Source organism: Bubalus bubalis, chromosome 21 (genome assembly GCF_019923935.1).
Source record: "Bubalus bubalis isolate 160015118507 breed Murrah chromosome 21, NDDB_SH_1, whole genome shotgun sequence".
Lineage (NCBI taxonomy): Eukaryota > Metazoa > Chordata > Mammalia > Artiodactyla > Bovidae > Bubalus > Bubalus bubalis.
Window position 1 is genome coordinate 14,903,094 of NC_059177.1, and position 22,731 is coordinate 14,925,824.

Sequence of the window (22,731 nt, forward strand, 5' to 3'; positions counted from 1 at the left end):
TTATGTGGCTCCCAGTTCCTTTTCCTGTTTTTCATTCACATACCATCAGCCCCACAAGCAGCCTTCCATTGCCATGGCAGTGTGGTCTCCTATCACTTTCCCATCTCTAGTCTCCAGCCTTCACCCCTATCTTTTAATGAGCTAGCCCAGACTCTGGGCCTGGGTTCAAATCCCCACTCCCCTACTTACTAACTGTGTGGCCTCAGGCATGTTCTCTCAGTTTACTCACAGGCAAAATAGAGATAGCAGTAGTATCAGAGTGGTGTTGCAAGGCTGAAATGAATTAATACATGTAAGGTTCTGAGAACAGAGCTTGGCCCACGGTAAGTGCTGTGTAAGTAGTGGGTGTTGTTGTTGTTGTTGCTCTGGTGGTTATATATAGAATAGAGTTTAATATCTGATGTTTTGCCGAACCCAGGAGGAAGAAAATAGAGATCCCAGTGCAGTTACCAGTTCCCCAACCCCAGAGCACTTTCCACAGCCTGACACTGCTGTCAGAGTGTGAGTCACTTCACAACACCAGCCTCAGCTTTTCCAGCCACAGCTGAGCCAGGAAGGCAGGCTGGAAATGCTGGAGTTATCATCGGGTGGGGGCGGGGGTCCTATTGCTAGCTGAGCCAGGATGAGTGCAGACCTTGGGACTCCATCTCTACCACTGTCCTCTCAAAGCAGTCAGAGGAGACTTCTGAGAGAGGGGAGGGGGTGGGGGAGAGGTGTGTGGTGGTCACAGGGAGGTCACAGGGAGCTGGAATTGGCCTTGAACTCGGCCACAGTGGAAATAGTGGGGGCTGTGGGCTGGTCATGCTCCATGGTCACTGGCTCCCAAGGTCACTGAGGCAGGGCTTGCCCAGGCTGAGGAAGTATTAATAACTCATGAAAGGAGGCTTTGGCTCCATTGTATGCAGGGCACCAGTGGCCGAGGGAGGAAGCAGGCCAGGAAAAGAGGCAGAGTAGGGAGAGAGAGAGGCCTGACTATGCTAATTAACTCCGTGGTCATTTGTTGAGTGCCTCTCAGATGCTACCCTGTGCCGGGGAGTTCCAACCTCTGGGAATCCCCAGTCCAGCAGAGGAGGCAGGTGATCCTCACACAGCGACTGTGAATCTGGAGAGGTGGATTTGAGGCTGAGGAGCAACCTTCTGTGAGTGCTCGGGGGGCCGGGGAGGGGGTTTCACCAGGCTAGCTGCCCAGCAGGCTTCTGGGACAGGAGCATTAAGGTGGCCTTTTTAAAGGTTATAATTTCCAAATCCTTTTCCAGGGGAGCCAGCAGAATTAGTGTCCACTTGAAGTGATCTCCAGTGTTACTCTTTGTTTTATATTATGCAAGCTGGTGTGGCCTCTTGGGGTCACGTTTGATCTTGTTTGTTTGTTCACTGGTCTCAGCTGCACTGTAGGCAGCACACAGTGTGGGAGTGCTCTGGGGGCCTGGCAGGGACCTGCATGTGACCGTGACCTCCAGGGCCCTCGGCTGGGGAGGAGGGCAGCTGTGGGGCTGATGTGAAAGGGGGACAAGGAGGTGACACAGACAGGGAGACAGCAAGACAGGCAGGTCTGGCCAGGCTCCATGGGGTCCAGATCGAGGTCCTGGTAAAGGTTTAACAACCAACTCAGCAGTGGCGAGTGAGGGAGGGGAAGGCCCAATATGTGGCCTTTGCCGTGGTATAAACATTCCCACTGTAACCAGTTTCAAGCTACTGACTTAGCACTGAAGGTGGAGTTGGTTAATTCCATGATCGTTTGTTGCAGGCCTCCCACGTGTTGCGTTACTGGCTCTCGCCAGCCAATACAAGCCAGGCCCAGCGTATGGCTGACTTAGAATCTCCTCTGCCACCCTTTGATGAGTCCAGAAGTCCCACTATCAGAAGCTCACCCTTCAAATTCAAGTTTGGTTCATGTTAAAAAAGGGAGCTGGGGGAAAAGGATATCACCAGATCTGTTAGCGAGTTTGAGCTTGTGCTGCTGCTGCACACAACAGGGGACAAAGGAATAGAAACTTTATTCAGAAAGCCAGCAGACCAAGAAGATGGTCAACTCGTATCCCAAAGAACCATCTTTCTTGAGTTAGAATTCAGGCTTTTTTTACACCCAAAGGGGAGGGGTTGTGACTGGATGTTGCAGACATCTGGGTGTCAGCCACACCCCGGTGGGGACAGGGTAATCCTTTGTTCTTGCAGTTATCCACATGGGATTGCTCAGATGTTCCTGTAAACCTTCAACAAGACACATGTTATTTTCTGTTCCATAAATTTTTGTCTCTATATGAATGAAAAGTGTTATGCCTTTAAATGGTCAAGCCTGAGGAACAGTTAGGAGTGGGGTAACAGAGACATGAAGGGCAGTCAGAAACATGGGGTCCATGGCTCAACACAGCCTCTGATGATTCACTGTATGCTTTGCACAAGTAGTTCCTGTTCAGTGAGTCTCCATTTCCTCACCTGTAAGCTGGAGGAGGTAGACACCGTGCAGTCTCACTCTCTCAGTCTGAGATTCAGAGGGCACGCGAGGGTCACAGGAAGTGACCCTATTGCCACCGTGTCAAATTACCACAAATTCAGTGGCTTAAAACAGCACAGATGTATGATCTTAAAGTTCTGGAGGTCAGAAGTCTTAAAATGGGTCATCAGGACCATGTTCCTTTCAGAGGCTCAGGGAGGATTTGTTCCCTGCCTCTTCTAGCCTTTAGAGGCTACCTGCACCCCCTGTCTTAGAACCCCATCCCTCTGACCTGTTTCCATAGTCACATTCCCTTTTCTGCTTCGGACACTCCTGTGCTTAATAAAGTAACTCAGTCATGTCTGACTCTTTGTGACCCCATGGACTGTAGCCCGCCAGGCTCCTCTGTCCATGGGGATTCTCCAGGCAAGATTGCTAGAGGGGGTTGCCATGCCCTCCTCCAGGGGATCTTCCCGACCCAGGAAGATCCTACCTCCCCTATAAAGGACCCTTGTGGTTACAGTGGCCCCACCTGGATAGTCTAGGGTATTCTCCCTAGCTCAGGGTCCTTAACCACATCTGTCATGTCACTCTTACGTATAAAGGAACATATCCACAGGTTTCAGGGATTAGGATGTGGATATTTGGGGAGGTCACTCTGTTGACCATAGAGAAGCTGTTTCCCAAGGAGGCTCCATAAAGCCTTCAGGTGATTAATGGTGGAATCTACAAAGACAAGACTAGCCAGTGAGGGTGAACCCCGGTCAACCAAGACCTCCTGAGCTCAAATCATACCTCTCTCAAGTGGCTCCTTTTGATAACTGCTAGACAGGGCAGAAGAGACGCAGAGAATGAGATGGGGCTAGGGCCACGGTACTGTTGCTGAGGATGAAGCCCTTGGATCCAGATGCAGTTCAGCCAGTGACTTCCTGTGTAACTGTGCTGAAGTTACTTTGCTCCTGGGTTAAGCGGGGCTGGTGGGTCCTTCCTGGTTTGCCTTATAGGACTACCACAGTTGATAAGAAGATGCCTGGCCAGTTGTCATGTGAGTACAGGAATGCTTATTGCTGTTGTCATCTTTGTTGGTATTATTGATGAAGGGATGGGAGGGGTTGTGGCCCCAGAGGTTAAGAGAATGTGGAAAGAGTCCCAGGGTGAAAGATGAGGAGGCTTGTGGCCCCCACAGAAAAAGAATGGAGCATTCCAGGTAAAGGGAGCCTTGTAAAGGTGATCTGATCCAGCTGGGGCATGCTGACCCTGACCTTTGGCTTTGATCAAAACAATCATCAGATTTGGTTGTTTATTAAAGTAAAAGACAGGGACTTTGAGAAGCCAGATCAGGATCAAGGTCAGTGCTGACAGACTAGAAGAGCTGTTATTTAATTAGTGGTAACTCCTGACTGGGCTTCCCTGGTGGCTCAGTGGTAAAGAATTCGCCTGCCAATGCAGAAGACGCAAATTCGATTCCTGGGTCAGGAAGATCCCTTGGAAAAGGAAATGGCAACCCACTCCAGTATTCTTGCCTAGGAAATCCCATGGACAAAGGAGCCTGGTGGACTACAGTGCACGGGGCCACAAAAAGAGTTGGGCATGACTTAGCGACTAAATAACAACAACTTCCTGACTGAAAACCCTAATTAGGCCCACGTACAGAAGGGCAGTCCCTCCTCCCAAGCCCAGCAACTCAGACTCACAAACCAGCCATGTGCTGGAGGATGTCATGACTGCTGCCCAGGAAAGTCAGGGACTCCCACACAGGAGACCCCAGATGCACAGGAAGGGAGTGGAAGACCAGGAATGGAGGCACAGGGCCCAGTTGTCAAGTCCAGTCAGGAGCAGAGCCCAGCCCTAGTTAAAGCCGCCCAGGCTGAGGCCTTGGGGTGGGGATAGGCGTTTATGTTTCCCCAATCTCTGGCCCAGAGGCCAGTTGACAGAAGCCCAAGGGTGGGGCAGAGGCTCAAGGACTAGGAGGACTCCTGGGAGAGGTTCAGCCTCCGCAGAATGTGTATTTCCATCACTGGGTCACAGTGTCATGGATACTGGAAGAGTCAGCTGAGGACCTGAATCAACATTTCCTTCAAAATTCTACCTGGAAGAAAAAATAACATACAAAATTTCTACCAGAAAGGACTGGGAACAGTATTTCCAGTATATCTGCAAAAAGCTAAAATCTTACTATAGAAAACCTCTTGTAAAATGAGAATCCCACCCATTAAAACAATAAATCATGCACAGAAGAAATACAGACTGGCACTGAACACATTAAAAAGTTAAACCTCATTTACAACCATAGGGTAAGAAATAGGGAATTTGCTGGTGATCTGGTGGTTAGGACTCAGCACTCTCGCTGCTGAATGCCCAGGTTTGATCCCTGGTCAGGGAACTAAGATTTCACAAACCATGCAGTACAGTTCCTCCTCCCCTGAAAGAATAAAAACTAAAATGCAGAGGAACAAGGTAGAGTTGATTTGTATTTCGGGGTTTGTGGCCCATTACCATTACCAGCCTACAGGCCTTATTCTGGTGACTGCACATGGGTGCCTGTTTGGCCAACAAATTCTTTTTTATCTCCTTCCTCTCTCCATCGGTGAACAATTTAATGTGTTGAACATGAAGTTTCTCTCCTTGTAGAACACAGAACAGGACTGAGCATAATCCTTGGTTCATGACAGGGTTTTTTACACTGGTTCATGTGAGGCTTTCTTTTAAAAATTATGCTTAACAATACAACTAAAACCTGGGAAACTGCTGTCCAGGGGAACTTGACCTTTAACAGTGACCTGCTCCATCCCGTGTCGCTGGCTTCTCCTACCCAGGCGGCCACCATCGTGAGTCCTCTGCCTGTCTCTTACCTGCCTTTCACCTTTTGTACTCCTTCATAGCATATGTTTGTATACTTCGTGAGGTTGTTTCATATATATATTTCATTTGTATTAATTTTTTTAAAGAGTATTATATTTTTATCACATGTGTATTTTAATGGGACCTGAGGACATCAGTGTGGAGGTAGAGCCACCTGAGGTGGTGATGGGGCTGCGAGGAAGGGGTCTGCGATGTCTTACAGTTCAGTCTTAGGAGACCGAGTAGCTAGTGGTGGGTGTTCAGTTAGATAGAGGAAAAGAGGCTGATTTGGAAGGTGGTGAACTCACTTCTGGGCAAAGCAGTAATTTAAGCGAATGTGTGCTGAGTGCCTCCTATGTCCTGGGCATTCTTCATAGAGCTTGAAATGCTCTGCCTGAATGATCACGTTTAAGCCTCACGAGAACCCCATGAAATGGGCACAATTATTAATATCATTTTAAAGATGGTAAAACTGAGGAATTAGTAGGTTTGTAGGTTCTGAGTCTATCAACATGATGGTTCATACCTTTCTGCTGCAAACCTAGAAGGAGGGGATAAACTATTTTTAACATATTGAATATTTACAAATGAAATTATTGACATAAACCTAAGTATTTATACATAAAATATATAAAAAATAAATTTACTTTTACCTGAAGGGTAATTGCTTTACAGTATTGTGTTGGTTTCTGCCAAACATTAACGTGAATCAGCCACAGGCATACCTATGTCCCCTCCCTCTTTAATCTCCCTCCCATCTCCCTCCCCACCGCACCCCTCTAGGTTGTTACAGAGCCCCGGTTTGAGTTCTCAGAGTCATACAGCAAATTCCCATTGGCTATCTATTTTGCATATGGTAATGTATGTTTCCGTGTTACTCTCTCCATATATCCCATATATCCCATGCTCTCCTTTTTCCTCCACCCCCGCAGTGTCCATCAGTCTGCTCTCTATGTCTGTGTCTCCACATTGCTGCCCTTCAAGTAATTTCATCGGTACCATCTTTCTATGTTCCATATACGTTGCTGCTGCTGCTGCTGCTAAGTCACTTCAGTCGTGTCCGACTGTGTAACCCCATAGACGGCAGCCACCAGGCTCCCCCATCCTTGGGATTCTCCAGGCAAGAACACTGGAGTGGGTTGCCATTTCCTTCTCCAATGCAGGAAAGTGAAAAGTGAAAGTGAAGTCGCTCAGTCGTGTCCAACTCTTCGTGACCCCATGGACTGCAGCCTACCAGGCTCCTCCATCCATGGGATATTCCAGGCAAGAGTACTGGAGTGGGGTGCCATTGCCTTCTCCATCCATATACGTTAGTATATGATATTTGTTTTTCTCTTTCTGACCTACTTCACTCCGTATAATAGGCTCTGGGTTCATCTGCCTCGTCAGGACTGACTCAAACATATCCCTTTTTATGGCTGAGGAATATTTCACCGTGGGCTTCCCTGATGGCTCAGTGGTAAAGAATCTGCCTGCAATGCAGGAGATGCAGGAGCCCCAGGAGATGTGAGTTTGATCCCTGGGTGGGGAAGATCTCTTGGAGGAGGGCATGGCAACCCACTCCAGTATTCTTGCCTGGAGAATCCCATGGACAGAGGAACCTGGCAGGCTATATTCCATAGGGTCCCAAAGAGTCAGACACGACTGAAGTGACTTAGTACGCACACATGCAACATTCCATTGTGTATATGTACCACAGCTTCTTTATCCTTTCATCTGTTGATAGACATCTAGGTTGCTTCCATGTCCTAGCTATTCTAAACAGTGCTGCAGTGAACATTGGGGTATATGTGTCTTTTTTGGTTTTGGTTTCCTCAGGGTATATGCCTAGAAGTGCGATTGCTGAGTCACATAGTGGTTTTATTCCTAATTTTTAAAGGAATCTCCAACTGTCTTCCATAGTGACTGTATCAATTTGCATTCCTACCAACAGTCTAAGAGAGTTCCCTTTTCTCCACACCCTCTCCAGCATTTATTGTTTGTAGGTTTTTTGATGATGGCCATTCTGACTGGTGTGAGGTGATATCTCATTGTAGTTTTGATTTGCATTTCTCTAATAATGAACAATGTTGAGCATCTTTTCATGTATTTATTATCTATCTTATGTTTTTGGAAAAATATCTGTTTAGGTCTTTTTCCCACCTTTTGACTGGGTTATTTGTTTTTCTGGTATTGACTTGTATGAGCTGCTTGTATATTTTAGAAATTAATCCTTTGTTACTTGTTTCATTTGCTATTACTTTCTCCCATTCTGAGGGTTGTCTTTTCACCTTTATAGTTTCTTTTGCTATGCAAAAGCTTTTAAGTTTAATTATGTCCCATTTGTTTATTTTTGTTTTTATTTCCATTACACTAGGAGGTGAGTCATAGAGGATCTTTCTGTGACTTACATCATAGAGGGTTCTGACTATGTTTTCTTCTAACAGTTTTATACTTTCTTGTCTTACAATTAGGTCTTTAATACATTCTGTGTATGGTGTTAGGAAGTGTTTTAATTTCATTCCTTTACATGTAGCTGTCCAGTTTTTCCAGCACCACTTATTGAAGAGACTGTCTTCACCCCATTGCATATTCTGGCCTCCTTTGTCAAAAGTATGGTAGCTATAGGTGTGTGGGTTTATCTCTGTGTTTTCTCTCTTGTTCTATTGGTCTATATTTCTGTTTTTATGCCAGTACCATACTGTCTTGATGATTGTAGCTTTGTAGTGTAGTCTGTAATCAGGACAGTTGATTCCTCTGGCTGTGGCTCCATTTTGCATGGTTCTATATATTCTTTTCCAGTGGTCAGGTCCTCCGCCTGCTCTCAGCTGTTGTTCTGCAAGATCTTCTGTGTCTGAAGGTGTATTCCTGATGAATCTGTGGAGAGAGATGTACTCCATGTCTACCTACTCCTCCACCATCTTGTTCTCCAAAAAATACTTTTAAAATAACCAAAGCAAGGGAAATCCTCAAGTGACAGAAGTAAAGAGAGCTCAAAGCCAGAGTGGACACACTAGCTAAATATAGAAGAAGCAAGCCCACTGAAGAGAAGATCTCATTTAAAAAAAAAAAGGAACTTCCCTGGTGGTCTAGCAGTTAAGACTCTGTGCTTCCACTGCAGGGGTGTGAGTTCAGTCCCTGGTCAGGGAACTAAGATCTTGCAAGCTGTGTAGCATGGCCATTAAATTAAAAAAAAAAATTACAAACCACACAAAGAAGATTAATTTTAAGCCACACATGAGGAAGGGTTCAGTTCAGTTTAGTCACTCAATCATCTCCGACTTTTTGCGACCCCATGAATCGCGGCACACCAGGCCTCCCTGTCCATCACCTACTCCCAGAGTTCACTCAGACTCACGTCCATCGAGTCAGTGATGCCATCCAGCCATCTCATCCTCTGTCGTCCCCTTTTCCTCCTGCCCCCAATCCCTCCCAGCATCAGAGTCTTTTCCAATGAGTCAACTCTTTGCATGAGGTGGCCAAAGTACTGGAGTTTCAGCTTTAGCATCATTCCTTCCAAAGAAATCCCAGGGCTGATCTCCTTTAGAATGGACTGATTGGATCTCCTTGCAGTCCAAGGGACTCTCAGGAGTCTATACAGACTGGTATATTGGTGTGTGCTGAGTCGCTTCAGTCGTGTCCAACTCTGTGCAACCCTGTGGACTGCAAGCTGCCAGGCTCCTCTGTCCATGGGATTCTCTAGGCAAGAATATTGCTGTGACCTCCTCTAGGGGGTCTTCCCAACCCAGGGATCGAACTCATATCTCCTACATCTACCTGCATTGGCAGGTGGGTTCTTTACCACTTGTGCCACTGGGAAGCACAGATGAATCGGTATCCCTCAATAATAAAGAAGACACAAATGACTGTATCAGTCTTTATAAACGATGAGGGACAAAATAAAGAAGAGAAGTGAATACTGTGAGAACACCTGAGGTTATGTCACCTACCCAAGATGACCTCAGTATCACGGGGTAGCCTTGGGCTGCCCGCACTTGTACTCCTAGTCGCTAGCCCACAGGTACTGGTGTGAATGTGGGGAGTCTATTAGACAGCCCAGAAAAGGGGCTCCAGTGGGTTTGGAGAGAGGGCGGGAAGGCCTGGATCCATCTCCTGTGGCTCACACTGCTCTCTGGCCCGCAGAGCTCCAGGACTGGGTGCATCCTCCCGCCATGGCCGCCACCGCCTCCCCTCTGCCGCCCACCACCAAGGTGGCCAGTTCTGAGAACAGCAGCTCCTTCTATGACTATGAGTACTACCTGGAGGACATGATCTTCATGCTGTGCAGGAAGGACGAGGTGCTGTCATTTGGCAGAGTCTTTCTACCTGTCTTCTACAGCCTGATCTTTGTGCTGGGCCTGGTTGGAAACCTCCTCCTCCTAGCGGTCTTGCTCCGGTTCGTGCCTCGAAGACGGATGACCGAGACCTATCTGCTGAACCTGGCCATCTCCAACCTCCTGTTTGTGGTGACACTGCCCTTCTGGGGCATCTCTGTGGCATGGCATTGGGTCTTTGGGAGCGTCTTATGCAAGGTGGTGAGCACCCTCTATACCGTGAACTTCTACAGTGGCATCTTCTTCATCAGCTGCATGAGCCTGGACAAGTACCTGGAGATTGTCTGCGCTCGGCCCTACCACCGACTGAGGACCCGAGCCAAGAGCCTGCTGCTTGCAGCCACTGTGTGGGCTGTGGCCCTGGCTGTCTCCATTCCCGACATGGTCTTTGTGAGGACGCATGAGAACTCCCCGGGCGTGTGGGAGTGCTATGCAGATTTTGGGGGACATGGGACCATCTGGAAGCTCTTCCTCCGCTTCCAGCAGAATCTCCTGGGGTTTCTCCTCCCGCTCCTTGCCATGATCTTCTTCTACTCCCGCATTGGCTCTGTGGTGGTGAGTCTGAGGCCCCCGGGCCAGAGCCGGGCCCTGAGGATGGCCGTAGCTCTGGTGGTGGCCTTCTTTGTGCTGTGGTTCCCGTACAATCTCACCTTGTTCCTGCACTCGCTGCTGGACCTGCAAGTCTTTGGGGACTGCAGGGTCAGCCAGCACCTGGACTATGCGCTGCAGGTGACGGAGAGCATCGCCTTCCTGCACTGCTGCTTCACCCCCGTCCTCTACGCCTTCTCCAGCCACCGCTTCCGCCAGTACCTCAAGGCTTTCCTGGCCACTGTGCTCAGAAGGCAACAGGCCCTGCCGTCCAGCTATTCTGAGAGTAGCGGGCTTACGGCCCAGGAAGATGTAATGGGCATGAGTGACCTCGGGGAGAGGCCAGCTGAGAGCTTCCCCAACAAGGGGGACAGAGGGAAAACTCAGTGAGCGGTCACACCACAGTCCATGAGAGCAGAGGGGACCCAGCTCCTTGGTGCATCCACCGAAATCTTCCCTTCAGAGGCCTCAGTGACCATGTTGCTGATCCCACTGGTCAGTTCTCAGTCCTCAGCCATCAGCAGCGTTCGCTCTCTCCCTCCCTCACCCTCCTCTTCCTTCACTGCCCTCCCAGAGTCCGTACTTGCTTGCCTGAAAGGCCGCCTTAGTTTAACAGCTGACCTCTGTGCTGCCCATCCTCGGGCTTGAGTGTCATCTGAGCTGCACCCAGCAGCCCCTGACCACAGCACCCTCAGCATCACTCCCACGCCCTGCAGAGTAGTCAGATGTCTGCCACCCACCAGGCTTCCCCTTTCCCCGAAGCTCAGCTGGGAAAATATTATCGTAATTTTGTTTAATATCACAGTCCTCATGCTGGCTCCAGGGGCTGGCTGTCAGGAGGGGCTGGAGGGTCTCCACCCATGAGAGTCTGCAGGTGCGAGGCAGAGTAAACACATATTTCTGGTGGTGCAGGAGCTTCTCCCTCCTTCTGCCTCCCGTGCCCTCACTCAGGAGCCTTCAGGGGTCCCTCAGAGCCTACACCATCAAATCCAGGACCTTTGTCCAGTCTTAAAGCTGGACTTTTCACAATCAGAATCCCACACACCATTTCAGCCCGACACTCCTTCTCCTGGCTTTTCATTTCCTGGGCGCCACACCTGTTGCTGTTTCCTTCACATTCCCATCTCTGCTCTTGTGCTGGTTGTCTCCCTCATGGAACAGGGGTCATTTTCCAGCCAAGTATCCCCTCACCCTTGTTTTGTAACTGAGTCCTACCTGCTCTGGGAAACCACTCCAGAGTCACTCTGTCCTGTGCTTTGGGTGGTGTTTGGGTGGGGCACGGGTCTTGGGCCAGCTTTGGCCTTACGTTTCCCTGGCACAGTGATTCATTTAGGGATGGGCCCAGGCCCAGGCAGAACTTGTGAAATGCAACTCGTCTAGAACATGCTAGAACAGAGGCATGAAACAGAAGCCAGGAGGGTGTAAGGTCTAGGGCTGCTCCTCCATCAGCTCGAACTTCAGAAGGGGAGGTGACAGCAGTGAGTGAGCAGATCCTGGGGTCAATGCCAAAGCCCCGGAATCAAGGCCCGGCTGAGGGACATCCCAAGCCTGCACTTGACAGTGACACGAACCAAGGGATGTCTTTTCAGTTTGGGGTGGCGGTCTTCTGTTACCTGCGACCTAAGGATTCCCGACGGGTATGCCCTGCCCGGATGTTCCATGTCTCCCACGGTCGGCATCCTCCCTGTGCACCGATATGTCCACCGAGAAACCTTTCCCAGGGAGCCCCTGAGCCACAGTGCCGTCTCTCTCTTGGTGAGCTTCTAAAGCATCACTGCTTTCTCCCACCTCCCAGCTGCTGCTGCTGCTAAGTCGCTTCAGTCGTGTCGAACTCTGTGCGACTCCAGAGACAGCAGCCCACCAGGCTCCCCGGTCCCTGGGATTCTCCAGGCAAGAACACTGGAGTGGGTTGCCATTTCCTTCTCCAATGCATGAAAGTGAAAAGTGAAAGTGAAGTCCCTCAGTCGTGTCTGACTCTTCGCGACCCCATGGACTGCAGCCTACCAGGCTCCTCCATCCATGGGATTTTCCAGGCAAGAGTACTGGAGTGGGGTGCTATTGCCTTCTCTGCCCACCTCCCAGAGCCACCTGCAAAACCCAGCACAGAGCCTGGCAGACAGTAGTGCTCAGAACAAAATTTTTGGCTGGATGGAATGAAGGCTAGGAGGACATGAGCCAAAGTAAAGTAGACAAGACTGGAAGTCAGGTTTCTGTAATTTAATCTACGTTTAGGGAATTGAGGTCAGAGATGAAGGAATAAGATACCAAGCCCTGTGGGCTGCAGTCTGAAGCAGGTGCAGGAGGCAGGAAACAGGACACAGAAAGCAATGACATGACAGATGGGCTGTGATACACGCAGTGTCAGGGTGCTCCAGGGAGGGGCTGGGGAGGAGGCCATCTCTGGCCAGATGGTGATGTTCAAGAGGCTTCCAGGAATAGCCGGCCCCGGGGCTGAGAGTGAAAACAAGCATTGTACGGACAGTTCCACTGGAGAAAGTTGTCAAAGTTGAATTGCCCTGGATTGAAAATTCGGGGACTGCATATGGCAAAACTTAAATATCAACTGCGGGGAGGTGATGAGGAGCCAGAAAAGTAAAAAGGGGATGCTAAGAGGTGCTTTTGGGGAAAAAAAAGTCTCTGGCAGTAGGGTAAACAGAGTCCACAGGCCCCACTTGGAGAGAGATGCTGAGATTGAGCTCTAAGAAGGGTAGCAGGGGTGGGGAAGCCGGGCCATAGTTCAGTGGCATCACAGGGGTCAGATGGCAGAGCTCTCTCCCTGTGGGGGAGAGAAAGGGAGGGGCTGAGGGTGTGTCCTCTGTATCTGCCTAAGGGGATGGGGTGGATGGTGGTGTCCTGAGCAGAGAGGCAGGGAAATCAGGAGATGGGCGTGGTTCAGGGCAGAGGTGGGGGGAGGGGGGACAGATGCTGAGTTCTGTGTGGGCTGAACTGAATCAGAGGTGCTGTGAGACCGCTGTGGGGAGATTGGGGGTCTGGAGGTAGGAGAGAGCTCTGAGCTTAGCGATGGTTGTGGAAACCAAGTGAAGGGTTGAAATCACCCCAAGGTGAGGATGCAGAGGGGAGAGGAGGGCAGGGAGGAGGGACCTTGCATATCTCCTCCATGAAAGGCCACCCATTTCTAGAGCTGCTCTGTCCAATACAGAAGCCACACAGCTATTGAGCACTCAGTGTGAAGGGTTAAAAAGTACAGACCAGATTTTGGAGGGAAAAAGAAATGTAAAAATATTGCATTAAAACTTTTGTATGACTCCTTGTTGAAATGCTAATATTTTAGATACATCAGGACAAGTAAAATACAGTAGAAAAATGAATTTCACCAGTTTCTTTTTACTTTTAAAAATATGTCAGCTAGGAGATGAAAAATTACACATGTGGCTTGCCTCATATGGCTATTGGATGACACTGTTCTAGGCCCTGAATCCCACAGGGTGAGTGTTGAGGAAAACAAGCAAAGCAGAGTGGGAGGGTGGAGACCAATGTTTGCAAGATGCTATATGACTCACTGTAACCGGTGTCTGTACTGCGTGAGATTTGTCGTGGCATGTATTATCCCCCAAACTGAGTTGCCCACAGTTATTTCCCCTTCCTTGGACTTCCTATGAGAGGCGAGTTATGCAGCTTCTGCTGTGAGAGATGCTGTTTTCAAGAGAGAAGTATCAGCCTGTGAGGTGATCAGAAGGATGCCAAAGAGCAGGGAGGACAAGCAGGACAGAGGAAGAGGGTGGTCTGGGGCTTTAGAGGGGTGGGTGAGAGGAGGCAGAGACCCAGGGGAGCACCCCCAGCCAGACTTCAGCCTCTTGGACAGAGCTCACTCCGCAGGCCGCAGGCGGTAGCGGAATCGCACCTCGTGGCTGGGCTGTGTGGTGCCAAAGCCCCAGCGCTGGGGGTCCACGGGTGGCACAGGTGTGTCAGGGTCCACCAACTCCAGGTCAAAGTTCATGACCATGAGCAGGATAAAGAGCTTCATCTCGTTGAGCGCCAAGAACCTCCCAGGGCAGATGGAGACACCCGAGCCCCACGGCATGGTATAGTGGCGGATCTTCTTGCCTGCCTTGTAGAAGTCTACTTTTCGGCTGCCACTGGGGGTGAGGAAGCGATCGTACCTGAAGGCGGTGGGCTCGGGGTGGATGTCGGGGTCCATGTGCACTGAGAGGTAAGGGAAGAGGGCCAGGATGTCTCCATTGCGGAGCAGGTACTCCTGCCCACTGGCCATCTGCAGGATCTGGTCATCGTTCACCACCCTGAGGAGGGTGGGCGAGGCCCTCAGCCGCAGTGTCTCTTCCATCACACTGTCCAGCACCGGCATGCGGTGCAGGGCACCGAACTTGAAGGACTGCTTAGCCTCCAGCCTGACCTCTCCCAGGAGCCGGGTGGCCTCCTCCCTCACAGCCCGCATGGCCTCTGGGTGCTTCAGGAGGAACAAGAGGGCCCAGAAAGAGGTCGGCCCTGTGTTACCCTGGGAGGCCCAGAGCATCATGAAGTTGAACTTGTCCTGCATGGCCGGGGAGACACCCTGCTCCCTCAGAAACTGAAGCATGTAGGTGATCCAGTTGCTTACGCCGTACTTCTCCAGGTTGTGTTCCACCGAGAGTTCCTTATGGAAGAGACGCTGGAGCCGGCCCACTTCCAGCCACTCCCAGGGCCCCAGCAGGGAATAAACAAAGCGGGGGAACAGGCGGTCATACTTGCGAAACTCCAGGAATAGCTCCTCTGCCTGCAGCAGGTCCTGCTGCTTGTCCTTTGTGTAGCCGAACAAGCTCAGGTAGCCAGCCTTGAACAAGATGTTGTAACAGAAGTGAAAGAGGCCATCCTCACACCAGTGGTGGGTGTCCAGACTGGGGCCTGTGGGCCCCAGCATAACCAAGGACAGGGTGTCTAACATGACTTTGTTGAGCTCCTCCAAGCCTTCCCCCATGAGGTGCTTGGTGCTGGCTGAGTGTATCATCCTATAGTCTCCCTGCACAGAGCGGTATCCAAATACCTTTAGCACCAGTTTTTGAGCATACTCCACAAAGTCTAGCTTCCTCTGCACATCCTTGAGGATGGGGCCAAAAGACAGAGGGTCCATGACAAAGGTGAAGTACTGGCCCCCTAGCTGTACCGTGAATATGTCCCCATGTTTGGCCTGCATGTGCCTCAGAAATTCGAACATATTCTTCCGGAAAGCCATGGCATGGCCCAGCCAGGGCACGGGGCCCTTATCCAGAGGGGGCTCCTTGGGTCTTCGTTGCCGGAGCAGCCCCCGAAGGCACAGATATCCCACAATGGCCACTAGCAGGGCTCCCAGCGCCGGACCCCAGAGCACCATGGCTGATCTGTTCCAGGTTGAGCTCTGGATGTGCTCTTCTCTGGGTGCCAGAGGATTTGGGAGGACAAAGTAGGGACAGAAAGGTCTTCCTACCTGGACCTTGTCCTGTGGCTGCGAGTTGCTGTAAATAAAGCTGGTGAGACAGTACCCGAGAGCAAACCCTTTCCCTTGATTTTGTTAGGACCTAGTCATGTGAGAGGAGCAGGTGGGAGGGAGCTGGAAGAAGGCCAGAAGGAAGCCTCTTTCTATGGTCACAGCCCCCGCAAGAGCTTCAGGTTTTGTTCCAACCTTTCCTGACATAGCTCCAGCATTTTCTCTGCCAAGACTTCTTTGACCCAACCCTCGCCCTTGTGACTTACTGACCACTCACTCCTTTATTTACTCTTGACTTCATATATCCATTAATTTGCTAGTTCCTTCAACAGAAATGCACCAAGTACTTACTAAGTTTCACATCCACCTCTTCCTCATTATTTAAAAGACCCACAGACTCTCCCAAACAGAGGCTCCTTTAAACATAAGCTCAGACTTGAGTCTCTGAGTCTCTCGCCAACTGGCTTGTACACTTCTCTACCAAGAAATACAGAGTGTAAATCATGGAATTATGAAATGTCAGAGATGATAGGGACTTCAAACCAACTGCTTTACTTCACAAGAAGGATCTCGGTTCAGAGTGTAGCAGGGACTTTTTCTGACAGTGGCCCTGGCTTGGGTGAGGTGAGTTGACCATTTACTAGGGACCTTCAGTGACATGTCAGGCTAAGACCCTGTCAGCAGGCCCAAGAAGGAGAAAACTACTGTTGACTCTTAAGACTTTAGTTCAGCAGCCTAGCTCATTGTAGCAATATATGAGGTTCAGACTGAATTCAACCAGTTGTGACAACCCTCAAGTTACTCTTTAACTTCTGAAATGACCTGCAAACAGGGACTTTGTCTCTTCAGACAATCATACGATTTGTCTTGAGTGAGGTCCTGTGTTTAGCTCCTCCCACTAGGGAGCTGAAAATATCCACACTCAGCATCCACGAAGTCCTCTCTGGTTGCTCAGGGCAACCACAGCAAGTACTCCGCTCCAACAACTCTCCCCATCCTTAGGATATGGTCAGAAAGGGAATTCCCTGGTGGCCCACTGATTAGGACTCTGCTTTTACTTCTGTGGCCCGGGTTCAGTCCCTGGTCAGGGAACTAAGACCCCACAGGCTGAGGCTCTGCCAAAAAAAAGAAAAAGGTCAGAAACTGTGAGTCAAGTCCAAAGAGCTTAACTTTGTCCCTTAGCATTTTTAGTATTTTTTTGTATTTTGGGATTCGGGTTTTTTTGTTGTTGTTGTTGTACCATTTGACTTGTGGGATCTGTTTCCCTACCAGGGATTAAACCTGTGCTGCTGTTTAATTGGGAGCTTGGAGTCTGAACAAATGGACCAACAGAGAAGTCCCTGTCCCTCAATTTTTAATGGATGGCAGCCCCACCTGGCTTGTCAGCAGTAAAGAACCCACCCATAATGCAAGAGCTATGGGTTCAATTCCTGGGTCAGGAAGATCCCTTGGAGAAGGAAATGCCAAGCCACTCCAGGTTTCTTGCCTGGAAAAATGCCATGGACAGCCCATGGGGTCACAAAAGAGTCAGACACCACTTAGCAACTGTACAACAACAACCACCACTATCTTACATTCATTCTTTCCTTCATTTATTCATTCATTCTCTCCTTCATTTATTCATTCATTCACTCACACCCACTCATCCATTCATTTCCTCCTTTCTTGGAACAGCCTTGTCTATCCATGTAACAGATACCTGCTGTGCACTTAAACCAGAAATTTTGCTGCAACCCTAAATGAGACAGACCTGGTCCCTGCCCTCTTGGAGTTTATGGCTTCCACTGAAGAAGCATATAATCACAATTGTGTTAAGTGCTACAAAGAAGGGCTGAACAGGAAGGAGGATGGGGAATCAGGGAGGTTGCACTGATCAGGATCATTAGTGGAGGACAACAAGATCAGGTAAATGTGTGCTGTGTGTAAGGATATAGGGGACATTCTTCTAAAGCAAGTGGCAGAGTCATCTCAAGAGGGCCAGTGTGGCCAGAGTGTTCAGAGCGGGAGGAGTCTCCAGCTCAGTGCGAATTTGAGCTCTGACCGATCACCGTTGCACTGAACTCTTCTCATGCCAGCAGGTCCAGCCACTCTTGTGTATGGGACCAGCCCACCAGGGCCACTGAAGGGTGGCCTGTCCCAGGGTATTGGCCCAGGCGCTGCCCTCCCAACCCTCTGGAGTGGCTGGGACCCAGCGGTCCAGAGTGTGCACTGCAAGCCTATGGCGAGTCTCAGCCTTACACAATCCGGCCGCAGCTGCAGGGCAGGGTGGGGGCGGCATCACAATGGATTTGCAGGGCAGTCCGGGAGCCTTGGAGTACAGAATGAAGCAGGGCAAAGGCTAATCGAGTTTTGCCAAGAGAACGCAGTGGTCATAGCAAACACCCTCTTCCAACAACACAAGGGAAGACTCTACACATGGATGTAGAGTCTACACAGGATAATCACCTGATGGTTAATACCAAAATCAGATTGATTATATTTTTTGGAGTCAAAGATGGAGAAGCTGTATACATAAGTCAGCAAAAACAAGACCGGGAGGTGACTGTGGCTCAAATGATTTATTCCTTAGTGCCAAATTCAGACTTAAACTGAAGACAGTAGGGAAAACCACTAGACCATTCAGGTATGACCTAAATCAAATCCCTTACCACTATACAGTGAAAGTGAAAAATAGATTCAAGGAATTAGATCTGATAGAGTGCCTGAAGAACTATGGACAGAGGTTCGTGACATTGTACAGGAGGCAGTGATCAAGACCATCCCCAAAAAAGAAATGCAAAAGGCAAAATGGTTGTCTGAGGAGGCCTTACAAATAGCTGAGAAGAGAAGCGAAAGGCAAAGGAGAAAAGGAAAGATGCTAATGCTAATGCTAATGCTAAGTCGTGTCCGATTCTGTGCGACCCCATAGACGGCAGCCCACCAGGCTCCCCCGTCCCTGGGATTCTCCAGGCAAGAACACTGGAGTGGGTTGCCATTTCCTTCTCCAATGCATGAAAGTGAAAAGGGAAAGTGAAGTCGCTCAGTCGTGTCCGACTTTTAGTTGTATACCCATTTGAATGCAGAGTTCCAAAGGATAGCAAGGAGAGATAAGAAAGCCTTCCTCAGTGACCAATGCAAAGAAATAGAGGAAAACAATAGAGTGGGAAAGACTAGAGATCTCTTCAAGAAAATCAGAGATACCAAGGGAACATTTCATACAAAGATGGGCTCAATAAAGGACAGAAATGATATGGACCTAACAGAAGCAGAAGGTATTAAGAGGAGGTGGCAAGAAGATACAGAAGAACTATATAAAAAAGATCTTCATGACTCAGATAAGCATGATGATGTGATCACTCACCTAGAGCCAGACATCCTGGAATGTGAAGTCAAGTGGGCCTTAGAAAGCATCACTATGAACAAAGCTAGTGGAGGTGGTGGAATTCCAGTTGAGCTATTTCAAATCCTGAAAGATGATGCTATGAAAGTGCTGCACTCAATATGCCAGCAAATTTGGAAGACTCAGCAGTGGCCACAGGACTGGAAAAGGTCAGTTTTCATTCCAATCCCAAAGAAAGGCAATGCCAAAGAATGCTCAAACTACTGCACAATTGCACTCAATCTCACACACTAGCAAAGTAATGCTCAAAATTCTCCAAGCCAGACTTCAACAGTACATGAACTGTGAACTTCCAGGTGTTCAAGCTGGATTTAGAAAAGGCAGAGGAATCAGAGACCAAATTGCCTACATCTGCTGGATCATCAAAAAAGGAAGAGAGTTCCAGAAAAATATCTACTTCTGCGTTATTGACTATGCCAAAGCCTTTGACTGTGTAGATCACAATAAACTGTGGAAAATTCTGAAAGAGGTGGGAATACCAGACCACCTGACCTGCCTCCTGAGAAATCTGTATGCAGGTCAGGAAGCAACAGTTAGAACCAGACATGGAACAACAGACTGGTTCCAAATGGGGAAAGGAGTATGTCAAGGCTTTATATTGTCACCCTGCTTATTTAACTTATATGCAGAGTACATCATGAGAAATGCCAGTCTGGATGAAGCACCAGCTGGAATCAAGATTGCTGGGAGAAATATCAGTAACCTCAGATACACAGCACCCTTATGGCAGAAAGTGAAGAAGAACTAAAGAGCCTCTTGATGAAAGTGAAAGTGGAGAGTGAAAAAGTTGGCTTAAAGCTCAACATTCAGAAAACAAAGATCATGGCATCTGGTCCCATCACTTCATGGCAAATAGATGGGGAAACAGTAGAAACAGTGTCAGACTTTATTTTTTGGGGCTCCAAAATCACTGCAGATGGTGACTGCAGCCATGAAATTAAAAGATGCTTCCTCCTTGGAAGAAAAGTTATGACCAACCTAGACAGCATATTAAAAAGCAGGGACGTTAATTTGTCGACAAAGTCCATCTAGTCAAAGCTTTGGTTTTTCCAGTGGTCATGTATGGATGTGAGAGTTGGACTATAAAGAAAGCTGAGCGCCGCAGAATTGGTGCTTTTGAACTGTGGTGTTGGAGAAGACTCTTGAGAGTCCCTTGGACTGCAAGGAGATCCAACCAGTCCATCCTAAAGGAAATCAGTCCTGAATATCCATTGGAAGGACTGATGCTGAAGGTGAAACTCCCATACTTTGGCCACCTGATACGAAGAACTGACTCATTTGAAAAGACTCTGATCCTGGGAAAGACTGAGGGCAGTAGGAGAAGGGGAGAACAGAGGATGAGATGGTTGAATGGCATCACTGATTTAATGGGACATGTGTTTGAGTAGACTCCAGGAGTTGGTGATGGACAGGGAGGCCTGGTGTGCTGCAGTCCATGGGGTCGCAAAGAGTCGGACACGACTGAGCGACTAAACTGAACTGAACTGGGAGGATCAACGACCTGCAGAGGTGTCCTCTGGGCTCGCTAGAGGGACCTCGGGCCTAGGGGCTGGAAGGCCGATGACACATTTCCGCTGCCCTGCCCTGCGCTTAATGGCGACTTTAGGTCGGCGCTTTGGGGGTCCTCAGTCTGGAGGCACTCTATGGCAGTAAATCTGGGAGCTTGGGTCTCTGTCCTGTTCATGGCCCTCTGCTGGTCATGCCTTTTGCCACCATGACCGCTTACATTTTTACCATTTAAGATTTTTACCATTTTTATATTAAGAATTTACCATGAGCCAGGAATTAAGCGAAATGCTTAACATCTGTTATGCAGTCTAGTTCCCATGACCCACGTCATGGATCTCTAGAACCACCTTCACATGCAGAGAATTGCCTAGAAGAACTCAGAGGACTTGGCCTATAGTTTTACTCATAACTGAAATTTATTACAGTGGTGTATTAAAGATACATAGCCAAATCATCAGGGGAAAAGACAAACATGGAGTCTGCAAGAATCTATGTACAAGCTTCCTAATGCTTTCCTGATAGAAGGATTTACTAGAGAAATTATAAAATACCTTGAGGTGAATGAAAATGAAAACCAAAGTTTACGGCATATAGTGAAATTAGTACTCAGATGAAAAATTACAGATGTAATTAGATTTGGGCAATTATAGATAATTGTAGGGATTCCCTGGTAGCTCATCTGGTTAAGAATCCACCTGCAATGAAGGAGACCCCAGTTCAATTCCTGGGCCTGGGTCAGGAAGATTCCCCTGGAGAAGGGATAGGCTTCCCACTCTAGTATTCTTGGACTTCCCTGGTGGCTCAGCTGGTAAAAAATCCGCCTGCAATGCGGGAGACCTGGGCTTGCTCCCTGGGTCAGGAAGATCCCATGGAGAAGGGAAAGGCTGCCCCTTCCAGTATTCTGGCCTGGAGAATTCCATGGACTATATAATTCATGAGGTCACAAAGAGTAATCAAGAATTTACAAGGTGATAATTCTAATGTGGTCTTGGCATGGCCCACATGTCACAGGGTGGTAGATGGTCTTGGGTATTATACATTATATAAGAAAGGAACTTCTTAGCTACCTAGGGATGAGCTGTAGCATATAGTGTGAGAAGACGTGGGGAGGATTGGGTAAAAGGTGAAGTGATTGTTCCAGAGACTAGATGTAATGATTCTATGGCTGTGGAAGGAGAGAAACAATTCTAGTTTGTAAGGCAAAAACACCCTAGACTCTGGGAAGTCAGGAGCAGAGGCAGAGATAATTAATCTAGCTTAGCTTTTGTCTGTAGAATATCTGGCCAATTTAACCCAGGCTTTTACCACTACCCTCAATTTGACTGCTGGCCAGATCTTAGTTTAAAAGTTCTCAGAATCCTCCCAATAGCCACTGACTCCAGAAAGGAACAGCCTCATCAAAAAAACAGCAGAACAGAATTAACTTTCTAGACATTGACATAATTCCCTTTAGCTTTATGTTACTGTTGGAGTCTCTTGTACATTTTTCACAGATCACTGATTTTCTTAAATTCTCTAGCATGAATGATGATGGACAATTGTATTGCCCTGGATTTCTCACTGGCCAGTTTAGCTGAGGTATGTGCCATTGCCAGTTTTTCTTGCCCCACATGGATTAATGACACATTTAGTTCTGGATGTGGAGCTTCCCCATGGTCTTTCCTACAGTAAGCCTGGTTATACTACTGCGAGTCACAATCACCGTCACTCCTGTCCAGTGCTGCCTAAGACAAATGGAATATATTTGGCCCAATCCTCGTTCAGTAAAATGAATTAGAGTATCTGGTGACCTACGTGGTGACATGCTTCTGAGAATTCTTTATGTGTTAGAAGTAAGGAGTTAGGAACTGCCCCGGTGGTCCAGTGGGTAAGTATCCATGCTTCCAATGCAGGGGGTGTGGGTCTGATCCCTGGTCAGGGAACTAAAATTGCACACGTTGCATGGCAAAAAGTTAGGAGGTAAAGTTGTAGGAGAATTGCTTCTACCATGGTGCTCTGGCAGTTTCACTCATATCTATTGGTTTGGCCAATATATAGGCCATGCAGGCAAAGCCTTGAACTATAGCTAATCTGAGTCTTGGCAGACCACCTTGTGATCCTTCCAGAACAAAAGAGGATCTTTACAAGCTTTTCAGGCCATCTCCCATTTCTGTCCCTGTCCCTGTGGGAGGCTGTTATGAGACAGTTTCTCATTGCCTCCCAGATTCTGATAAGTAATGAGGCTTTCTCTCCCACTCTTCTCTGGTTTAAC

General features: G+C 48.6%; 2 protein-coding genes and 1 long non-coding RNA gene across 4 annotated transcripts; 1 reads left to right on the forward strand and 2 right to left on the reverse strand.

The window, feature by feature from the left end:
• The first annotated feature begins 909 nt into the window (after nt 1-909).
• Nucleotides 910-12,072, forward strand: LOC112577616 (atypical chemokine receptor 2). Of its 2 annotated transcripts, none has more exons than XM_006051789.4 (2): nt 910-1,139; nt 9,395-12,072. In XM_006051789.4, exon 2 carries the CDS (start codon nt 9,424-9,426, stop codon nt 10,561-10,563), a length of 1,140 nt encoding a protein of 379 aa, XP_006051851.1. In that variant the 5' UTR covers nt 910-1,139; nt 9,395-9,423; the 3' UTR covers nt 10,564-12,072. The 2 variants fall into 2 exon arrangements, with proteins under 2 accessions (XP_006051851.1, XP_044790183.1); XM_044934248.1 differs by lacking the exon at nt 910-1,139 and adding an exon at nt 3,345-3,476.
• LOC123331054 lies at nt 1,976-3,357 on the reverse strand. The gene is made up of 2 exons (XR_006547514.1): nt 3,227-3,357; nt 1,976-2,208 (listed from the first exon to the last, which is right to left on the reverse strand). It is a non-coding gene; the product is annotated as an uncharacterized LOC123331054 (long non-coding RNA).
• A 1,426-nt stretch (nt 12,073-13,498) lies between the features above and the next one.
• On the reverse strand, nt 13,499-15,617 carry LOC102407955 (5-beta-cholestane-3-alpha,7-alpha-diol 12-alpha-hydroxylase). The gene has a single exon (XM_006051793.4). It carries the CDS (start codon nt 15,497-15,499, stop codon nt 14,000-14,002), a length of 1,500 nt encoding a protein of 499 aa, XP_006051855.2. The 5' UTR covers nt 15,500-15,617; the 3' UTR covers nt 13,499-13,999.
• Between the last annotated feature and the right edge of the window lie 7,114 nt (nt 15,618-22,731).